The sequence below is a fragment of the Hermetia illucens genome, chromosome 6 (assembly GCF_905115235.1).
Source record: "Hermetia illucens chromosome 6, iHerIll2.2.curated.20191125, whole genome shotgun sequence".
Taxonomy (NCBI): domain Eukaryota; kingdom Metazoa; phylum Arthropoda; class Insecta; order Diptera; family Stratiomyidae; genus Hermetia; species Hermetia illucens.
This window is the reverse complement of record NC_051854.1, coordinates 101,173,771-101,196,506: the sequence shown is the minus strand read 5'-3', so window position 1 is coordinate 101,196,506 and position 22,736 is coordinate 101,173,771. Positions and strand designations below refer to the sequence as shown.

The 22,736-nt window shown below is 41.9% G+C and overlaps 3 protein-coding genes across 3 annotated transcripts; 2 read left to right on the top strand and 1 right to left on the bottom strand.

The window, feature by feature from the left end:
* Positions 1-290: 290 nt before the first annotated feature.
* On the top strand, positions 291-4,805 carry LOC119660102. The gene is made up of 3 exons (XM_038068480.1): positions 291-2,790; positions 2,897-4,050; positions 4,761-4,805. The coding sequence occupies exons 1-3, from the start codon at positions 291-293 to the stop codon at positions 4,803-4,805; spliced, it is 3,699 nt and encodes a 1,232-aa protein (XP_037924408.1).
* Positions 4,806-6,444: 1,639 nt separating this feature from the next.
* LOC119659236 (protein-cysteine N-palmitoyltransferase Rasp) lies at positions 6,445-14,553 on the top strand. The gene is made up of 5 exons (XM_038067214.1): positions 6,445-6,632; positions 12,914-13,086; positions 13,144-13,701; positions 13,759-13,976; positions 14,035-14,553. The coding sequence occupies exons 1-5, from the start codon at positions 6,479-6,481 to the stop codon at positions 14,477-14,479; spliced, it is 1,548 nt and encodes a 515-aa protein (XP_037923142.1). The 5' UTR covers positions 6,445-6,478; the 3' UTR covers positions 14,480-14,553.
* LOC119660101 lies at positions 14,544-21,937 on the bottom strand. Its single transcript, XM_038068479.1, has 6 exons — positions 21,763-21,937; positions 21,348-21,686; positions 15,347-15,524; positions 15,082-15,278; positions 14,768-15,018; positions 14,544-14,709 (listed from the first exon to the last, which is right to left on the bottom strand). The coding sequence occupies exons 1-6, from the start codon at positions 21,935-21,937 to the stop codon at positions 14,572-14,574; spliced, it is 1,278 nt and encodes a 425-aa protein (XP_037924407.1). The 3' UTR covers positions 14,544-14,571.
* Between the last annotated feature and the right edge of the window lie 799 nt (positions 21,938-22,736).

Below are 22,736 nucleotides of genomic sequence, written 5' to 3'. Positions count from 1 at the left end.
GAATTCTTTTTGATACTTGCCTATTGTAATATTTTCTTCTTTCTTTACACATACAACTTGAAGTCTATGTAATTGTAATCAAAATTTTTGCTTGCATTTTTCTATAAGTTAGTCTGAGCTAAACTCCCGAACCGCATATATCGATAACCCATAATATTTCATTTTCGCTTATATTCTATTCTTAGTTTTAAATAAAATAATTGAATTCAACCAATTGTTTTAAAATCTGGTGCCGAAACCCGGGAACGTAAGTCGGAATACATTTATCGAAAAAAAAAAAAAAAATAAACATGGACATAACGGAACGAGCGGTTTATCGTGGGCAGTTAACGAAATTAACACATAGTGCGTCCGAATATTTAAACAGCTCAGATTCCAAAAGTGATAAAACGGAAGACATTGATCTTATTGAAGACGAACTTGTGAGCTTTATCGAACGCATAAATTCAGTTTTGGGTACGTTACGAAAATGCAATGATGAAATTCGACCTTCTATAAAGCTAGAAAATGCCCAGAAAGAATTTGAAACGATTTACGAGTATGAGGATAAAGCCGCGAACATTTTATCGCACCTAAACCAGAGACTTAAACGGTTACGAAAATGCTGCGATAATCTTGACACTTCATTATCATCTAGCCTAAGTATTGAACGAAAAAAGGAGCACACATTTAGCTCTGCTAAATTGCCAAAACTTTCGTTAAAAGTTTTCAGTGGTCATTTTCATGAGTGGCTCCCTTTCAGGGAACGCTTTCGTGTAGCGGTTCATGACCGAACGGATTTAACCGGTGCTGATAAATTTAATTATTTTTCAAATCATTTGGTTGGCAAGGCGGCAGATACAATTGCTGGTTTTACACCAACAAACGCCAACTATGATTCGGCTGTTTCGTTGTTGCTGGAACAGTATGGAAACGTCGATAAGCTCGTCGATCATACGATGCAGCAGCTGATGAACCTTTCTCGAATAAACTCTCGTCATGACGTGACAAAATTGAGGAAATTATACACAGACATAAGAGCCCATACAAGGTCACTTACCGCACTTAATGTTCTATCGTCACAATACTCTATAATGCTGAGAAGTTTAATTCTGCATTGTTTGCCTCATGATTTAGTGATCGATTTTCATAGGCTACATCCGAGTAAGCAAGATAAGGCTGCACGTTCAATCGAAGACGAAAATGCATCACTATCGGTGGGTACTAGCGAGCACAGTAGTTGTGGTGGTGATCAGCTAAATGATATTCTGTCATTTATTAAAGAAGAGATCTCCTCTCTCGAAATGGCCGAGCTGACAAATGGCCGGAGAACGAGAACATCAAAAGTCGCAAATACATGTAAAACGGCTGCCGGGTTACTCACCACTACGAACATAGCTGAGCTTTGCTGCTTTTGCAAATCAAACAGTCATTTAACGGAAAATTGCAAAACGACGTTATCGCTTGCAGAGAAGAAGACAATTTTGAAAAGCATGGGGTATTGCTTTAAATGCACCAAAAAGGGACACAATGCTAAGCGATGCTTCAATAAACGTGTAAAGTGTTCTCTTTGTGGAAGTAATCATGCTACGTCTATGCATGACCCAACATACCGACCTAAAGCTAAAAATACAACAACAGTACGAATAACAACGGTGTATGCATCAGCTTTACTGCAAACAGAAGAGGTACTTCTTCAAACGGCTACTATTATAGCTTCGAGTAATTCAAGTTCTGTGCCAGTACGAATAATTCTAGGTGGTGGCTCGCAGCGTACGTTTGTCAAAGAAAACATTGTAACGAAACTACAACTCGACACACATGATACCGTTAAGCTACGTATTTTACCATTTGGAGATTCGAATAACTCTGAGCCAAAGCTCTTTAAACGCGTTCAAATTAAACTACGTAGTTTACATTCAGACGAGGCGATCGAAATCCTGGCTATAGTCGTGCCAGAAATTTGCTCTACTGCATTCCAGTATGTTCGTAGCACAGAATTGAACATCCTTGGCCTTAAGTTAGCGGATACTTCATATTTAAATGAAACGGAATTCAAAATCGGAATGTTAATAGGGGCTGATATTTACTGGTCCATAGTAAAAGACGACTTCAAAAGAATAACCGACAACCTTGTCGCCATTGACACCATTTTCGGATGGACACTACAAGGACCTATATCGACCCAAGGCACGTCAGTAACATCTACGAATCTCAATGTTGGTGTAATTGAGGACAACTCACTTGAATCTTTAGTTGATCGGATTGAACGATTATGGATTGTTGACGATATTACATCAAATCATCATAAGCTTCAAGTGGATGATATTATCGAAAAACACATTCGGAAAAATGGCACGCGATATGAAGCATCATTGCTATGGAGAAACGACGAATGCACTATTGATAACAACCGCGGTGGCGCTCTCAAAGGACTTCGACGTTCATTGGTGAAGCTTAGTGAGGATCCGGAAAAGTTAAGGCAATACGATGAAATCATACGGGAGATGATTTCAAGTGGTGTTGCAGAAATTTGCGATGAAGCAAAAAAAACCAACGAACGGACTTATTTTATGCCACATCGACCGGTGTATCGGGAGGAAAGAGAGACCACAAAAACGCGTATTGTGTTTAACGCATCAGCACGATCTGGTGGTAACCCCTCATTAAACGACTTATTGTGGTCAGGACCAAACCTTTTATCAGACATATTAAAAATGATTTTGAACTTCAGGCTTGGCAAACATGGAATTACGGCCGATATCGAACGAGCTTTCTTGCAGATAGAGCTGGCACAAAAGGATCGAAAAGGTAACCTTCGGAGTCACCTGCAGCCCGTTTCATCTGATTGGAGCATTGTTGAAACATTTGGAGGATGAATCAATCAATTTTCCTGAAACCTGTGAACTACTAAAAGAATCGTTTTATGTGGATGACCTAATCGTAAGTGTTGACGATTTTGAAGACGCTGTAAAATTGTTCAACGAAACACGTGAAATATTGTCCAGAGCATCCATGAACATACGTAAATGGAAGTCGAACAACGAGAAACTAAGGCAAATTTTCGATACAAATGAAAGCAACAATATTTCAAAACACAAGGTGTTAGGACTCATATGGTTTATGGAAATTGATACCCTTGCAGTGGATCTGGAAAGGCTTTGTCAACAGATATCTTTCGATGTAGTAACGAAACGAACCATTCTTCAAACGTTAGCATCTGTTTATGACCCTTTGGGAATGTTATCACCATTTGTCATAAAAATGAAGCTCATTTTCCAAGAGGCTTGGAAACAAAGTTTGGCATGGGATGAAATTTTACCGGCATCAATGCTGCACGAATGGAAGAAAAGCGTATCCGAAATACATTTACTACGAGCCCTTACGATTTCTCGCTATGTATTCGATTCACCACATCAAGTTGAGAAGCAGCTACATATTTTCGCGGACGCGAGTCCAAAAGCTTACGGATCTGTTGCATACATCAGAAGTAGGAATTTGGATGAAACCATTCGCATTTCGTTTTTATATGCAAAAAGTCGACTTGCGCCTATTCGTGACAAACGCATAACACTACCCAAAATTGAACTATGTGCTGATCTGGAAGCCGCAAGGATGCGCTGCTATCTTGTTGAGAAATTAAGAGTGAAATTCGATTCAATATATTTATGGACCGATTCAAAAATTACTTTATACTGGATTCATAGCAGTAAATTCCAGAAAGATGTATTCGTTTACAACCGAGTTCAAGAAATTCAGCAACTAACCGCTAACGACAACTGGAATCATTGCCCAGGATCAATCAATCCCGCAGATCTATTGACTCGGGGTGTTTCTGCACAAACTCTACTGAGTTGCGAGACTTGGCTTAACGGACCGTCTTGGTTATACAACGACATTAGTGAGTGGCCCATATCCGACCAAGATTTCGAAACTATTCCTCAGTCGACCACTCAATCTGACTGTGCAGTACCTGATAATCCAATACAAATTGAACGATTCAGCAAATACCGGAGGCTTCTTCGTGTTACAGCTTATGTGCTTAGATACGTTGACCTGCTTCGAAAGAGAGTAGGTTTCAAAGAGCACCTGACTGCGGATGAACTACGGAGAGCAGAACTGTTCTGGATAAAAAGGGTTCAATTTGAAGTTTTCAAAGAAGAAGTAAATGCTCTTAGCAACCGGCAATTGGTTCCTAAGTGTTCGAAGATTTTGTCATTAAACCCCTTTGTCGACGATGACGGAATTTTACGTGTAGGCAGCCGCCTAGGTGAATCGGAGTTGGAATTTGATGAAATGTATCCAGTTATTTTATCGAAGAGCTCACACTTAACGTCTCTTATCATTATCGAAGCTCATGAAAAAACATTTCATCGTGGAACGAATTTTACGCTTGTTTATCTGCGAAAGCGATTTTGGGTGATCAAAGCTCGCCAAGCGGTCAAGACTATAATTCACCGCTGTTTACTCTGCAAACGTATGAAAGGAAAGGCAGGAAAACAACCATTCGCACCTCTGCCTAAGAACCGATTGTTAGCCTCGCGCCCTTTTGAAATAGTGGGTATCGACTTCGCAGGCCCATTATTTGTTCGCAGTTCTTCCAATGAGAGCAACCGGAAGGCTTACGTATTGCTTATCACTTGTGCGGTCGTACGAGCCGTGCATTTAGAATTGACGCCAGATCTGACCACAGAGTCTTGTATGCTAGCATTACGGCGATTCTTTGCCAGACAAGGTGTACCAAACGTTATATATTCGGACAATGCAAAAACTTTTAAAAGAACGACATTGGAGTTTCAACAGTTGAGGACGACGATACAATCTGAAACTTTCCATAACTATTTAGCAGAAAACAACGTTAAATGGCGTTTCATTGTGGAAAGAGCTGCCTGGTGGGGCGGTTTTTGGGAGAGATTGGTACGAAGCGTTAAAGACGTTTTAAAAGTAGCGATTCAGCGATCTACGTTAACTTTTGACCAGATATATACTTACTTAACTGAAGCGGAATTCGTGATTAACGCTCGACCACTTACCTATGTTAGTGACAACGAACGCGACCTCTCTCCTTTAACGCCTGCTCATTTTTTGCTCGGCACTTTTCCTTCAAGCTTAACAACAGCTTCGTTTCAAAAAGCCGACAAAAACATTCGAGCTAAGTGGAAGGCATGATTTCGCTTCGCAGATTCATTTTTTAAACGATTTCGGACGGAATATGTTCAATTACTTCGGTCAGCGCATCATGGGCCTACAAAATTCACACGTGAATTGAAAGTCGGCGATGTTGTGATAGTACACGACTCTTTTATTCCACGGCTTTTTTGGAAGCTGGCGACCATTGAAAGGGTATTTGTCGGCCGAGACAACCGAATCCGTTCATGCGAGCTGCGTCTTCATAATGGAGTTCTCTTGAAGAGATCAATTCAGCATTTATTTCCATTAGAAGTAAATTAATTAATTAACTTGGCGGCGGGAGGATGTTGAATTCTTTTTGATACTTGCCTATTGTAATATTTTCTCTTTTCTTTACACATACAACTTGAAGTCTATGTAATTGTAATCAAAAATTTTTGCTTGCATTTTTCTATAAGTTAGTCTGAGCTAAACTCCCGAACCGCATATATCGATAACCCATAATATTTCATTTTCGCTTATATTCTATTCTTAGTTTTAAATAAAATAATTGAATTCAACCAATTGTTTTAAAAAATATATTGTAGTAGGAGAAAGCTACCTAGTTTTATTTTTATTTAGAAGAACTACAAGCATTGGAACGATAACGATCTACGTTTTATTCAAATTCAACGGTAAATCCACTTTACTTCTAACAAGATGAACTGAAGGTAAAACCCCTTTCGAACAGTGGCAGCGCGTTCCAGAAATAAAATCAAACGATCCCACCCGTGAATCGCATCCTGAACATTTCAATTTCCCTTTCGTCCATTGCGACGTCTCAACCTCTTTTGATATCCACTCCGGCAAGTTGTCCTCAAGAAGAAAAATTTCATTTCTTTCTTGAACCGTTAAGCAGTTGCTTTCGTTCACATTCCCCTCTAAACACGCCTCTTCGTTGTGGGCATTTAAGATGTCTTTAGGATGAACGCATAGAAGTCGTGTCCGACATTTGCGACACTTTATCGGAAACTCCATCCTCCCGTGCGTGTTTCAGAGTAAAGTGACGTCACTAAGTCGTTACAAAATCGTGTCCAAACTACGCGAAAAGCCCTATGCACAGTTTGACAAGTGCTGCTAGTCTCGGCGATATTGCTCCCCCAACATGTGCCGAGAATTGTCAGTGTAGCTTGTGGTCGATGGAATCAGAGTAAAAGTTTGTTTACCTGCAAGTGCTTGGCGTTATTTGATGTTGACGAAACGAGAATACAAAAGTTACCTTTGCCGTGATGAAGCTGGTTTGCTAGGAGAACCGCAACCCACAATATTTTACACAGTTTCCACGATAAGTCGAAATGACAGGAAGGCGTAAACAAACTGCGAGAAACGAATGAAATGCAGAGCTTGGCAACTTTGCGTGTACGACGAGCAGAGCAGCCACAAAATGACCGTTCCCTTGCCAAGATATGAAGTCGCAATTTATTTTATAATCTATGGTGTCTTTCTGTTGTATGGGATCGCAAATATATTTTCGTTGAGAAATGGTGAGTCCCTTGAGTTTGTATCATAGATTTTTAGTGTTCAAGGTTTCGTTAATAAAATGGGCCTTGAATAAATTAAACGGTTTTCCCGCTATATCTAGGAAAATATTGTCTAAAGGTGATGGTGGAAAATGCATAAATTCATTGAATCAGTGAGCTTAACACTTTCGATGCGGATTAGAACTGGTGAGGCTGGCCCACTCTTAAGAAGCCCGCCCACAGGCATGTTCAAATGGAAGCAACCCTTCGCGACATGCACGCTATCAGGCGGCGTTGTTGCCATTGTGGCTTAAACTAATCATGTCCTTTGCAGTGGACCCCCCCAACCCACCCCAACCTGAAAGTTTGCCCCCTGCCGCTTTAAATGTAAAGGGAGGGATCCTATTTAAACGGGAGGACTGACGCCTTCCTAGGGAGGGCTAGAGCCAGAACAACTTAAACAATAAATAAAGGTTTCTTAAACACTCCCCCGCCATGGTAATATTACCATTTTTTTGTATTTTAATCCGTATCTATTTAGTGCTGGTGTTCTATGACTAGATATATTCGGCGATTATGATAGGTTCAGCATCTTATTACTATGAATACTCACCACTCCCTGGCTCACTGCGAAGTCTGACGAGTCAAGTCCAAAACGTTTCCTCCGAAATAGGCACTTTCACAATAGTCACGATCAGAAGATCATAATTAGCTGATAATTAACTTGCAGCAGACTTTACTTAGTGACGCGCGCCAAAACTACCGTCTGATGCCTCCCGTGCCGTACGACTGATCTTCTTAGACAAGGCGACATTTTAGGTTATGTTAGTCCCACTATATCCTCAGCGGCAAATAAAGCAATGGAAGCTCGAAACTTGACCACTTAGAGTAATGCGAGAGTTTTTCAAAGAAAACACATCCACGTTAATTCGACAAACGCATCGCTCCGGCGCCACACACAATTCCGCATACGAATTGCATCTATCCTTCGTTCGTACCGTCCACATCGGTTTTTACGATCGTTGCATTGCCGCAGAGTCTCTCACTTATGACGACAGACTGCCGAGCGTGGTAGGTGATTTCTGAGAGGCATTTTTCCGACGATTTCTTACAAATTCTTGTGGCCAAGCAGCTTAGTTGTTGATAGTCTTTTCTGCTCAATTCGCTGAGCCACACTTCTAAACGATTTGGCCCTAGTAGGGAAGTAAGAAAAACAAACCCAGCAACGAAATTAAGATTCGGATCGCGTCCTCGCGCTTACAAAAACCTCACCACACTCTCCACGAACATCGTTCTGTCTCTTCTCCCTTCCTCCCAGAATCAAGTTCCCCAGGCATGTAACGCAGCAAAACAGAACAGCAGCCACAGCGATAAACTTCCCCTCCGAGGACGAAGCATTTTTTTTTTCGGCTCGTCGTGATCGACTTCGCCATTTGGCTCTGTCGAATGCCTGATCTGGGTGCAATCTCGAGGCTTTCAAATCCCCGTCTAGCGTATCAAACCACCGTTGTTTAGGTCTGCCTTTTGGTCGTTTACCATCGACTTCGATGTTCAGACCAATCTTGGCAAGTGAATTCTCGTTTGCACGGATTGCGTGACCATACCATCGAAGACGCCTCTCTCGCAACTTTTCCACGATCGGTGCAACTCCATAACGATCACGGATATCCCCATTTCGGATGTGATCTAAACTTGTGACGCCACTAGTCTAACCTAGCATCTTCGTCTCCATTACCGCAAGACGCTGTTCGTTGTCTTTTATAGTCGGCCAACACTCAGAACCATAAAGAGGAAGAAGAAGACTAAGAGAAACAAGAAACTGGGCTCAAAGCTTTAGTCATAGATGTGTTGAAAAGCATTAACAAATAAAATATGGAGCTTCAGAATAATATGTACCTTAATAGTTTTGATTCTCATTTCGATTATATCATTGGAAAATGCAGCAATTTGGACCAACGAGGAAAGAGTGAACTGGGTATAAGAGTATAATAGCATTGGCACCTTGAAGCTTGCTTAATAATAATCGATGGCGCAACAATCCATCCAGGATCAGGGCCTTGAAGTGTGTTAGAGCACTTCATTCATGACCGCAACGGCACCCTACAGTACACTGTAGGAGGCAATGTGGTCAGCATTGCACTCGCTCGAGATTATTACCCTAATTTGACTCAGGTACTCATTCACAGCTGAGTCTACTGGTATCCGACATCCAGTCACGATAACAAATCCCTCTGCCACCTGTAAGATTTGAAACGCGACCTTCCGCTACGACAGCCCAGCGATCTAACCACTTGAGCCATCCAGACAAGCCTGAAGTCTGTTGCCTGATCTTAAATCTATACATATTATTGCTTCTTCATCTATACACGACATTCGTTGCGCAAAGTGTCGCTGCCCCAAAAACACTCTTTTGGCAGTTTCTTCTGCAATATTGTGTGCTGTTGTGCCAGTTATCTTAGAGGAACCGAGCAGTGCTACTTGTGATGCTGCAATTTAAAAAAAAAAAAGTCATTCGTATCCCCAGCACTCCGGACTTCTTACAGCTTAAACATGAATCAGGCAAGTCAGCGATTGCAATTAATCCATCATCTCTTACATCGAATACGTCTTCTAATGTGCCGATCCTGCAGACTATACATATCAAGTTACATGCTAACAACGCCCCCAAAACGCATTACCGGCAGCATTGATCGGTCATATTTTATTACTCACTGACAACAAAGTAAGTTCCTCAGACTCTTTGTGATCAGATTAGCGACCCTCTCCAGAGGTATTTAAGTCAGCCCATCTCTCGGCTGCTCCAAATTTATGTGTATCATGCCCCCCAAGCAACTTTTCTTTTCCAGATTAGCATCCAATACATAGACTGAGGACGTTTTGAGATATGTGGAACATAGGCTGGGCAACTTAACATCTCCGCTTGCTTGTACCAAACTAACTAAGGACAACAATCTGGACTGAGTTATTACGTCATATAAAATACCATACGCAGACACCCTTGATGGGTTGAACCTATCATCATTCTGGCCGTCAGGTGTTTTTTCAAAGATTTCAACTATCAGAGTCCCCTTAAAAATTCTGAACAGATTGCCGTCCTCGGCGGAACATTTAATTTCGTTCACATTATACGCCTATAGTGCACGACATCATTTGTCTCACCGAAAAGTGGCTTGATAATCATCATCATCAACGGCGCAACAACCGGTATCCGGTCTAGGTCTGCCTTAATAAGGAACTCGAGACATCCCGGTTTTGCGGCGAGGTCCACCAATTCGATATCCCTAAAAGCTGTCTGGCATCCTGGCCTACGCCATCGCTCCATCTTAGGCAGGGTCTGCCCCGTCTTTTTTTTTACCATAGATATTGCCCTTATAGACTTTCCGGGTGGGATCATCCTCATCCATACGGATTAAGTGACCCGCCCACCGTAACCTATTGAGCCGGATTTTATCCACAACCGGACAGTCATGGTATCGCTCATAGATTTCGTCATTGTATAGGCTACGGAATCGTCCATCCTCATGTAGGGGACCAAAAATTCTTTAGAGAATACTTCTCTCGAACACGGCCAAGAGTTCGCAATTTTTCTTGCTAAGAACCCAACTTTCCGAAGAATACATGAAGACTGGCAAGATCATAGTCTTGTACAGTAAGAGCTTTGACCCTATGGTGAGACGTTTCGAGCGGAACAGTTTTTGTAAGCTGAAATAGGCTCTGTTGGCTGACAACAACCGTGCGCGGATTTCATCATCGTAGCTGTTATCGGTTTTGATTTTCGACCCTATATAGGAGAAATTATCAACGGTCTCAAAGTTGTATCCTCCTATCTTTATTCTTCCCGTTTGACCAGTGCGGTTTGATGTTGTTTTTCGGTGCTGACGTTGCCACCATATATTTTGTTTTGCCTTCATGGATATGCAGCCCAAGCCTGCTCGATCTGGATGAAGGCAGTTTGTACGTCTCGGGTGGTTCTTCCCATGATGTCGATATCGTCAGCATAGGCCAGTAGTTGGGTGGACTTAAAGAGGATCGTACCTCTTGCATTTACCTCAGCATCACGGATCACTTTCTCGCTTGATAATAGTATTTTTAATTCTGAGTTTTTCGATGGGTACTTAATTCTTCGTTGCAATCAGGATATGTACATTTCGGGCAAACTCATTGATGGGGCCATTTTAGTTGCCGTGAAACAACATAATCTTGTTGTCCCTATCACTTTGTTAAGCACTCCTAATTATGAGTCACTTTTGACCTTTAAACTGCGTCCTGTTCATTATTTCCTTTCCGTTCATGCTCCGTGGGGACTTCAATATCTCCTCAATTGAATGAACGACCATTTCTCTTCCGTGACCGAAGCTTGACGACTCAAATTTGAAACTTGAATATCCAAACCTCGAAAACGGCCAGAAAAATTATATCGACGTTAACTGTAATAATTTTCAATTTTTTTCCTTTATGTTTATACGTACAATATCTATTTGGAATCTTTCTGCTTTCTGTACATTTTGAATTCTAAGAAAAAGCATTCAAAGTAAACGGTAACAGCTTTATTTCATTTTCTAGAAGGGCTTCAAACACGTGTGTCTAAGGACCTTTGCATGGTGTATGACGACCCTATCCATAATAATTTATAATGAGCCGTATCACACCTCCTCCTCATGATATATTGGGTTGGGGAAAAGGTAATGTCGTATTTGTGATCGAATTTTAACGCCTTATTTAACATACGTAGAATTATCCGATTTAAGTCAAATATGCGCCGTTTTGTTCGCAAACTTGTTGCCATTTAGAAGGCAACTCCACTATATCCCCCCTCTTATACTCCCCCCCGTCCTTATTTGCAAAAAACTCAGCCAGTTTTCGCAAGCCTCTTTTGAGGCCAATTTAGTAGCACCAAGAGCGTTTCGCATGGACCGGAAGAGATGGTAATCACTTGGTACCAGGTCCGGACTATACGGTGGGTGCGAGAGAACATCCCATTCGAGCTCCCGTAGCCTCTGGCGGGTCATCAAAGATGTGTGAGGCCGAGCGTTGTCCTGGTGGAACAGAACACCATTCCCATTGACCAATCCTGGCCGCTCCTGTCAATCGACTGCTTCAAACGGTCGAGTTGCTCGCAGTAGAGGACCGAATTGGGTGTCTAGCCATAGTTGAGCAGCTCACAGTGGATGACTCTCTTCCAATCCCACCAAACACACAGCAAAACCTTCCTGGTCGTCAAACCGGGCTTGGCGATGGTTTGGGCCGCGCTGCGACCACGAACTTTTTCGCTTGAGATTTTCGTACGTGATCCACTTTTCATCACCAGTCACCATCCGCTTCAAAAATGGGTCGAATTCGTTCCATTTCAGCAGTGCATCGCAGGCGTTGATTCGTTCCAAGAGATTTTTTTCCGTCAACTGGTGTGGCACCCAAACATCCAGCTTTTTTTGGAATCCAATCTTCTGCAAGTGTGTCCGGATGGCTGAGTGGTTAGAGCGCAAGGCTGTCGTACGGAAAGTCGCGGTTCAAGTCTCACTGGTGGCAGTGGAATTTGTATCGTGATTTCACGTCGGATACCAGTCGACTCGGCTGTGAATGATTACCTGAGTCAAATCAGGGTAATAATCGCGGGCGAGCGCAATGCTGACCACATTGCCTCCTAGTGTACCGTTACGGTCTTGAATGAAGTGCTCTAACACACTTCAAGGCCCTGATCCAACATGGATTGGATTGTTGCGCCAACGATTATTATTATTATTATAATCTTCTGTAAATGGTTTTATGGTTCTTACCCAGTTCCTGGCCAATCGAGCGTATGCTCACATTCCAGTCTACTTGAATGATTTCGACGATTTTATCGGTTTCTATGACGATTGGCATACCAGTACGGGGTGTATCTTCGACATCCACTACACCAGAACGAAATCGATCGAACCAACGCTGTGCTATGCGAATCGTTACAGCGTCGGACCCATAAACTTCACAAATTTTTTTGGCCGCCTTCGTTGTATTTTTACCTCTCTGGTAGTAAAAATGTAAAATATGACGAATTTCTTGCTTGGTGGACTTCATCTTTGATGCGCTGTAACTTGAGACTGAAACGTACGATCATAAAACTGTCAAAGAGATACCCGTAGCCCAGATTGTTGTCTTCAAATCGCCGTATAGTATGACCCGATGCGATAAGTACAATACAAGATATGTTTAACTGTCGCCATCTATTGACGAAATACGACATTAATTTTTCCCCAACCTAATATTTAGAACTTTAATGCAAGAATTGTTTGAAATGTCCTAAACACGCCAACTTATCCTTTTTCCAGACTTAATCGCGAATACGCAATATAGTTTCACTAGTGGATGGTCAATAATCGGAAGAAAGCGAGACGATTCCAATGACGAATGGGAGAATTTCAAATTATTTCTGTGGAGAAACTTTTCGTGGTATTTCGCGCATATTTCTTTAACGGAAGCCTGTCGCTTCCTGGAACCGACGGTAATTATATCAGGACATAATTTCGAACAACATGATCTCTTTCTTCCTGAATTTCAGCTTATTCCTGTTGCACATTCCGTACTTGGACTTGCCTTTATACTTGCCACATATCAAACACAAACCGTCCTTACAATTCTATGCCAGTTGTTAACATTTTACTTAGTTTCACGTTATTTTCGGAAAAGCATTGTTTGGGCCCTTGCCTGTATTTGGATAGCTGTGATAAATATCTTGAAAAATAGTTCAAAACTATATCAACATGATACGTACGTGGAATACTATGAAATGCTTATAGCACTTTCTTGGTGCATTTTGAAATGTTTAAGTTTTTGCTTAAGTAAAATTCGACATCGAGATGATGACAAACTGATTGGATCATTCAATCTCGTCAACTACTTTGGATATTGCTTGTACTTTCCAACGTTCATTTGTGGTCCATTCATGATTTATGAACGCTACAAGGGTTGTATTAGCAACTCTGTTGCGACCATCGAAGAGTTGGAATACCGGGCGAAGTCATTGCTCCGAAATGGAGCGCGGATAATTGGATGGCTACTATTCACAGACTTTGCTCTTCATTTTATATATGTTTTCTATCTGGAGCAAAATATAACGGTATTCCGATATGTTTTTAGTTGTGAATATTATTATCTAAGAATGTGTCATCTGCAGGTTGTAAAATCTTTGAATCCTTGGGCATTGTATGGTTTCGGCTACCTCATGGGACAATTCTTCCATTGTCACTACGTAGTTTCCTATGGGATTGGAATCACAATGGCTAAGTTCGACAGAATGGATCCTCCAAGTCAACCGAAATGTATTGGGAGGATACATTTCTATTCAGACATGTGGAAGTATTTCGACCAAGGCCTGTATGAATTTTTGTTTATGTAAGTACAAATACATTTCTAAGATTTTTCCAGAGTCAATTTCATTCCCTCGTTTCAGATACATCTATTGCTCACTATGTTCAAAAACCGGTCCTCGATATAAAAAGGTTTTTGCAAGCATAGTTACGTTCATTTTCATATTCATATGGCACGGATTCTATGATTACGTGCTTATCTGGACCGTGTTGAATTTCGTGTGCCTCAGTGTTGAGAATGTATTCAAATATTTTGTTAAGACCGCATTCTACGCAAACCTGGTTCGGAATTTCAATTTTAAAAATCAAAAACGAATTTATGCTCTGATTGGTTCGCAAATTTTCATACCTTCATCGATTTCAAACTTTTACTTTTTCGCTGGAGTGGACGTTGGAAACTACTTCATGCAACGAACGTACCAAAGTGGACTTTTCAACTATCTCGCATTAAGTGTTTGCTGCTATTGCATATTTCAAAGTGCCGAGTTTATAAATGAATATGATTCCCACGGGATCCGGTCTGTGTGATACATGCCAGTATTTTTGTTTTGTTTCCCATGCAATAATTATAAGCAAAGAATAAACATTTCTTGTAAGAGAAAACGCTTTTATTTTCATATTCACAACCTGTCTTTGTTTTGGAATAATACGCTTGTAATATCCTTCCGTAGCTTCGTTTGTATATTTGTGTTTCGCAGATCTAAGCATTTTAGGACTTTATTGAAGCCAATTATGCGATATATATTCATTCCTAGCTCCTGAAATGAAACGGAAGGTAACTTCTCAATAAATCTACTTATCCTCATGAACACTTACGTTTCCTAGTTCGTTATTGGATATGTTGAAATGGAAAAGTGTTTTGTTATCGACAAGTAATTTTAGGAGAAGTTTCTCTATTGTCTCTGTGATCGAACAAGCACTGATATTCAAGAACTTTATTGGTAGCTTGTGAACAACGGAAAATATTGTGGCAGCACCTTCTGACCCAATCGGATTCAAACTGATGTCAAGGTGCTCTATACGTCGATTTCTGATCATTTTACTTAGATATAATGCAGTTTTTTGAGCTGAAAAATTTAGGCCCTTGTTAGTAACACAACCCATTTACTCGAATTTAATAAATTACTTACAGAAAAAATTGTTTGTTAATATCAACCGCTTCAAATTTACAAATGATTCTGAGCTTAATACTTGTATAAATTCAACGAATCCATTATCACCTACGCAGCAGTTGGTGAGGTTCAATGATGTCAGATTTGGACATCCTTTATCCAAGCTTCTGGCAAATGCTTTGATCATGGGCAGATCCAACTTTGTGCTGTGTAAACTAAACAATAAGACAAATTCCTTGTCAATACCGCCCATCTGGATGGTTATATTTCAGTCATAATTTACCAAAATTCTAATAAGTCATAAGTTTTTTGCAATCCTCGGCATAAATTCGTTGCATCATTCGGAGACATACTTGAGCAGCCCAAGTAGAAATTCGTGCCAATTTTTTTCGCAATATAACTCACATGAAGTTTATTCAATTCTGTTAGATTGGATAGAATAAAGTCAAATGGAACGTGATCTGAAGAAAAAAGAACAAAATGTTACATTGTAAAATGAGTTGATTTTGCAAACGACACTGACGAGTTCGATAGAGATGGGCGTGCAAACTAGGCGACAAAATTCATCGTACGACATTTTAAAACGTTATAAACTGCATTTATTTGAATTCACTCAGAATAAACAGTACGAAAAGGGAAATATAACAGATAGACAGGTAGGTAGGTAGGTATCAGTGGCCGCTCCGAGGAGCCCAATTAGCGCTTTGGTGCGCCGTTTTGATGCCACAAACTCCTAAGACCGTGACTGTTGTTATGGGAGCACGGAGGCAGAGTCCAGCCGGCTCGAATCATCAGAGCCAGCCCGTAGCATTCACGAAGGAAAGCAGCTGTCCGACCCTGCAGCTAGAAATCTCTCTGAGGTCCCCAAAGAATGGTTTAGTCAGTGTCCGCAGCTTGACTCTAGCCAGAGCTGAGCAATCGCAGAGAAAGTGCATGAGGGTTTCTCTTCCTTCTCCGCAGCTTCGGAAATGCGAGTTGTAGGGTATGCCGAGCCTAGCGGCATGGTCCCCTATGGGCCGTAATCTTGAATGCACTTGCACGCGTCTGGCACAGGAGCTCTCGTGATCGGGCTATGTTATAAGCGAGCCAAATTTTCCTTGATTTGGCACAGCTTGTAAGCCTTCGCCATCTCAGGCCCGCAGCTGCTAGGTAGTGCGAGTAGACTCCGCCCCCGACAGCCGCCAGTGGAACACCGACTGTATTCGCCGAGGGACTGCCAAGAGCAGAGCCTTGCCTGGCTAATCCGTCAGTCCGCTCATTCCCCTCTATGTTCCTATGCCCGGGAGAGTGACCTTGAGCGTACCGCCCAGATGGTTGAGCGCGTTTCTGCACTGCTCCACCAGCCGGGAAGATGTCGTCGTTAAGTAAAAGGCCTTGCTGGCCGCTTGGCTGTCGGTGAGCTCGAATCGCGCTCCAGCCATCGACAGATTTCCAATATCGTCACTACTTCCGCCTGGAATATACTGGCGAAACCTGGGAGACCATACGACTTGGATACACCGTGTGTATTCGAGAAAACCCCCGCGCCGACTCTATAGGCCATCTTTGATCCGTCCGTAAAGAATATCGTGCCATATTCTTGCAACACACCGCCGGTCTTCCACTTTGCCCTGGTTGGAAGGTCCACAGCAAAGTTTCTCGTGAAGTTCAGCTTGCGTGTGACATAGTCCGTGGGGGATGCCCAGATTTCTCGAGGTATTTCATCTAGGATGTTGCTGTAGGACTTCGCTGTCCAGCATCCGGACTCACGTAGTCTGACGGCACTGCACGCTGCAAAATATTTGATGTGGAGGTATAGGGGGAGGAGATGTAGGAGTACATTGAGAGCATCTGCCGGGCAGGACTGCAGAGCCCCCGTAGCACCTGAACATGTGGTCCTTTAAATCCTATTAAGCTTCGTTCTAATGTATTTCTTCTTCAAAGCCTGCCACCATACAACAGAGCCGTACGTCAGGATCGGACGCACTACAGCGGTGTACATCCAGAGAACCATCCTCGGCTGGAGATCCCATTTCTTTGCAAAGGTTCTCTTACAGGCGTAGAAGGCTATACAGGCCTTCTTAACCCTCAGTTCTATGTTCAACCTCCAATTTAGCTTAGAATCCAGGATTACAGCCAGATACTTTACATTAGAGAAAAGTACCAATTTTTGTTCATTCAGCCGTGGTAGATGGAATTCAGGTATCCTTGTCTTGAGTAACATAGGTGAATAGCATCAATTGCGTTTTGGTTGGGTTTATGCAGAGTCCGCATCTTGCGGCTCACAGGCACACCTTTCGCAACGCTCCTTCCATGATGTCGCTCATAATGGACAGAAACATCCCTGATACTAATATCACCAAGTCGTCGACATACGCCACCACCTTCGCCCCGCTGCTGTCCAATGTGCGTAAAATTTTGTCCATTACTATTAACCAGAGCACCGGTGAGATGGCGCCACCCTGGGGCGTGCCTCTGTTCACAGCTCTGGTCAAGTGGTTGCCTCCCAGATCGGACTGGATTATCCTGGTACTCAGCATGGATATATAATAATAAAATAATAATCCAATGCGTGAGATACCCCTCCAATCCAATACCGGTCAAAACTTCTTTGATGGCGTTGGTACTGACGTTGTTGAAAGCTCCCTCTATATCCAAGAAGGCAGCAAGGATCGTACGACTATTGTTATTCTTAGATATTGGTCAAATGGCAATACTTGGTGCCTTTGGCTTGCAGGACTACTTGCATTCGTCATAGCATAGATGACACAAGTTTCTGTGTAATACTTTGTGGTATACGATTCCATTCATCCTATAGAGCCTTCTTTAAAGAACTCTTTGAAAGAGTGTGGTGTTTTTGTAATTGCTTTTCGTGGTAGTCCCACAAATGTTCGATTGAATTTACATCTGGACTCTGCTTTGGTGAATGCAGCTGTTTTGGAACATTATACAGTAGCCACTCACATACCATACGAGCATTATGTTTGGGTTCGTTGTTCTGTTGGCAAAAATAATTCGGACCCAAACCCATTTTATTGACACATTCCTGTAAAATGTTTTTCAAAATATTTAGGAATACATGCTGGTTCATTTTGACGTCAATAAACACTAGATTACTTATCCTTGACCAACTCATACTCCCTCAACCAAGCACATAACCTCCGCCGTGTTTCACGGTGCTCCGTAAATTCTTTGTCTCTAATGCAGTATCTTTTTTTGCTAAACTTTTGGTGGACCATCGTGAATAAATATCTTGTACTGACCTTCATCTGTAAACAGAACGATATGTCCTCATCTTTGGGCAGAAAGGTAAACTCTTTTCTTTTAAGTTTTTTAGCTCGACTGATGACAGGGTTTTTCCTAGCTATCCTAGAGGAATACCCGTGTTTGTTTATAGTTCTTTACACCATCCTAGAGTTAACATCTACATTATACTTTTGCAATAGCTCTTCTCTTAGTTTTACACCACTTGTTCTTGGGTTTTTGCGTATTGCAGTCACTATCACTTTTTCTTCCTTTTCAGATGACTTACAAGCGCGCCCTGTCCTATTCCACTGTTCCCGTTTCTTTATAACTTTCCACGATATGTTGGATTATTGGCTCCGATTTTTTTATTTAGCGGTCGCAGCTCCTAAATGAAGTTCCATATAGGCGATGCATGAGATGACCAATTTACGTAGTGAATTAGTTTCTGGTCAACCAATTCTTCCTCAGAAAGACGAATGTATAAAAAAAAGTGCTGCATAATAGCAAGGGTCTCTAGACGTCCTTTTTGTCCGGATCCAGTGTTTTTACACTATTCATAGTTCAGCCCCTAATCAACAGAGTAGCTCTTCTCGGCCCATTTTTTTAGTTCACCTTATTGTTTGCCATCTGCAAAGGAACTACAGGCGGCAGAACATAGCTATTCTCACCGATAGCCATGTAGCGATCAAGGCACTTAGGTCCAACCAGGTGAACTTTAAACTGGTATGGGAATGCCTTGAGAGACTGAATACACTCGGCTCGTCCAACAAGGTCTGGATACTTTCGGTTCCAGGCCATGCTGGGTTGGAAGGCAACGAGGCAGCGGATGAACTAGCCAAGAAGGGAGCAGGGATGCCTTTACACGGGCCAGAACCCTTCTGTGGAATCGGAAACGGTTTCATGGCTATGCATCTAAGAAACGAAGAGAAACGGTTGAGGGAACTATATTGGACGGGCCTACCAGGGATGAAGCAGTCCAGGGTGCTTATTGGGGGATACGAACCCATGCGTACAAAAGATTGCTTAAAGCTCACCAAAAAGAACCTCCGAATCATAGTGGGAATTCTCACTGGTCATTGTCGGCTGAACTATCACTTAGGGAAGCTAGGGATATCTACGGACATTGCCTGCAGATTTCGTGAAGAGAAGGACGAAACCTCTATACACGTGCTGGGACAGTGTCCGGCACTTGTGCAAAGTAGGTCGAGACTTCTGGGAGAACACTTAATACCAGATGCAAAGCTGAAACATCTAGAAGTGGGGAACATACTAAAGTTCCTAACGGTTACAGGCTTGCTTGAGATACTATGATCAATAGGTACACTATACCCAGTAAAAGGGGCACAATAGTTCTTCAAGGACGCGGTGCGACTTTCTCTCAACAGAATACTAATATCGTTTGCCATCGTGGCCTAGCAAATTGTAAACTTCGCAAATGTATTTTGCCAATGAAGCGTTAGCGAGGACAGACTTTTCGGCTGCAACCGTTGACTAACGTATGTGGACGAAAATTGGTTTCTGGAATGTGCACAAACTCAATTCGAAGGAAGGCATCCGATGATGTTTGCTTTCGCCGATTTAAGTAAGAATTACCGTGATATCTGTTCAACATTCTGGGGTAAGGCAAAGTAACATGGTCGATCTCTAGAGTGCTCTCCCGTCTCTAATGTGGAACCTTACTGTTGTCTAGCAAGCCTGCTGGAAACAACCGTGACATTTTCGAAAAGGGTAGAGAGATGCTTTCTGTAATATTGTGCAAGCATAAGGACCATAATAACACCGCCGAAAGGTTGATCGATTTTCTGCAACTTTCACCATCTCGCCATTAGAGGAACATTGCTTGTGAACTGACCTGCAGTGGATGGAGAATCTGATCAGCGGATGTGTGCAACAAGAGGATCACTGATATTGATTTGAAAGAGACTATTACTTGCTTATCACACAATAATGTTTACGTGCTACGTCCGCATCAAATAGCATTACTGTTTTGAGTATCAAAGTTCAACATAAACCGCTTTCACAATTCGTTGTAGTTCTGCAATGAGAAACCATCTTACTACGCAGACGAAAGATATTTTGAATGATCTGCGAGCGAGTTGGGGCATCTTCAAAAGTTTTAGCTCTCATACAAATCAAGCTGTTGGTTACGTTCATATACTGGTTATAAAAGTCAACGTTGTATTGAAGGTGTAGGCTGCTGCTAGTTCGTTCTACTCCGGAAACAATTATCAAGATTAGTTGACCCTGATAAAGTCCGTGTAAGTGGCGATTATTTCAGTTTTAACAGTTTTCGTAGCGATAAGCAAAAAGTACTCATATATACACTTTCACTGAACATTCAAGGTAGACCCAATAGGCCACAAATGGTCCTTGTCATTGAGAATGGTGGCATATGGTGGGCCATTCGAAATCCGATACATTACGAGCAGCTGAAATCGGGCGAAAAGTTAATTTCGAGAGGTGCTGTCTGGATATTAAACTGGATAATTTAAACACAGCACTCCAAGAAGAGAGGCCGACCCTGCTCAATTAGCAAGACATCATATTGCACATGTTGCTTTAGGGTCCTGTCGGAAACTGGTAGAGCTAGACTGGGAAATTCTGAAGCATCCACGGTACTTTCCGGACAATCAATCAGTTGTTTCTGTCCTTACAATTTTCTTTACAGGACCAAACTGAAAACAAAGAGAATATCAGGCAAGCATAGGTCTATTTTTTTGCTTCCACGGTGGTAGTGTGCATTGTTCAATAAGGAAGTCCATATATCACAGAACACGTTCTGACTGCGCCGGTTCTAAGCTTGCTTGCTGATACTGCAAGGAGTTGTCACTTTCTACCGCTCATCGATGGTAAGATTAATCATCTTCCGGGAGTTAAGTTTGTCAAAAGTTTAGGCCTTTTTCACTTGATGACCAATCTGACTATACAATCTAGGACTAGTTTGTAGACAAATTAGATTTGAAACAAGCAGAACGAACTATGCTCACGAGTAGTTACTTTCTGACTAACAGTTTCATTTCCCTCAACTTTGTCATTATTTAGATTAATTTCCAACTCACCTGTTTTATCATCCATTGAAGGTTGTAGACAAGAAATATTCAGTTCTTCTATATACGGAGCAGCTATCTCCAAAATTCTTTGCATTTCCTCCTGATCATAATTGCAAGGCTCTAAATTTTCTAACATTTCTGCGAGGTCTTTCTCCATATACGACGAAATCCATCTCTTATTGGCGTTCTCTGGAAAGCAGTTTCTCCAGCGATTTCGAAAGCATCGGTTCCAGAAAATATCTTCCCTGATATGAGTGCTGAGAAGTTTTATTGGCAAATTTACATCGAGATTTTCCAGGATGTAGTTTTTATCGGCTTGTTTTGGAATTTCTGATAGAATAGGGACCTCTGTGTAGATACGCTGGATTAGATGAGTTTCATGTGCATTCACGTATACTATCTATAATTTGAAACTGATACTTGCCATGCCAATTTAAAATTATACTGTTGAGAACTATAATGCGAAGAGTTGGAGGGCTCTGTGATTCCCACTTGAGATCTATAGAGTTAAGAAACTTGTTTGTGACTGAGTAAATTGTCTCTTCGTTTATATACGCTTTATATGCGTTAAGGTCAACTGTACTTGGAAGGTTGTCCATACCTTATCCGCTAGGATGATTAAAAGAACTATTTTTGAGGTTATTGATAAACAAATAAATCAGGAAGCATGGTTTCCTAGCAACAATATCTGATAGACAATATAAAAAAAAATCCATGTCGATTTTATATTCGTTTCGGAACCTACAACTGTCGAGAACAGTTTCAAACTTACTTGTTCCTGTCAATATTTTCATTCGTAGAAATCTTGTATGTTCAAATATCACTGGTTTACCTTATGATAGGCGGTTTTCATTCATCATCATCATCATTAACGGCGCAACAACCGGTATCCGGTCTAGGCCTGCCTTAATAAGGAACTCCAGACATCCCGGTTTTGCGCCGAGGTCCACCAATTCGATATCCCTAAAAGCTGTCTGGCGTCCTGGCCCACGCCATCGCTCCATCTTAGGCAGGGTCTGCCTCGTCTTCTTTTCCTACCATAGATATTGCCCTTATAGACTTTCCGGGTGGGATCATCTTCATCCATACGGATTAAGTGACCCGCCCACCGTAACCTATTGAGCCGGATTTTATCCACAACCGTACGGTCATGGTATCGCTCATAGATTTCGTCATTGTGTAGGCTACGGAATCGTCCATCCTCATGTAGGGGGCCAAAAATTCTTCGGAGGATTCTTCTCTCGAACGCGGCCAAGAGTTCGCAATTTTTCTTGCTAAGAACCCAAGTTTCCGAGGAATACATGAGGACTGGCAAGATCATAGTCTTGTACAGTAAGAGCTTTGACCCTATGGTGAGACGTTTCGAGCGGAACAGTCTTTGTAAGCTGAAGTAGGCTC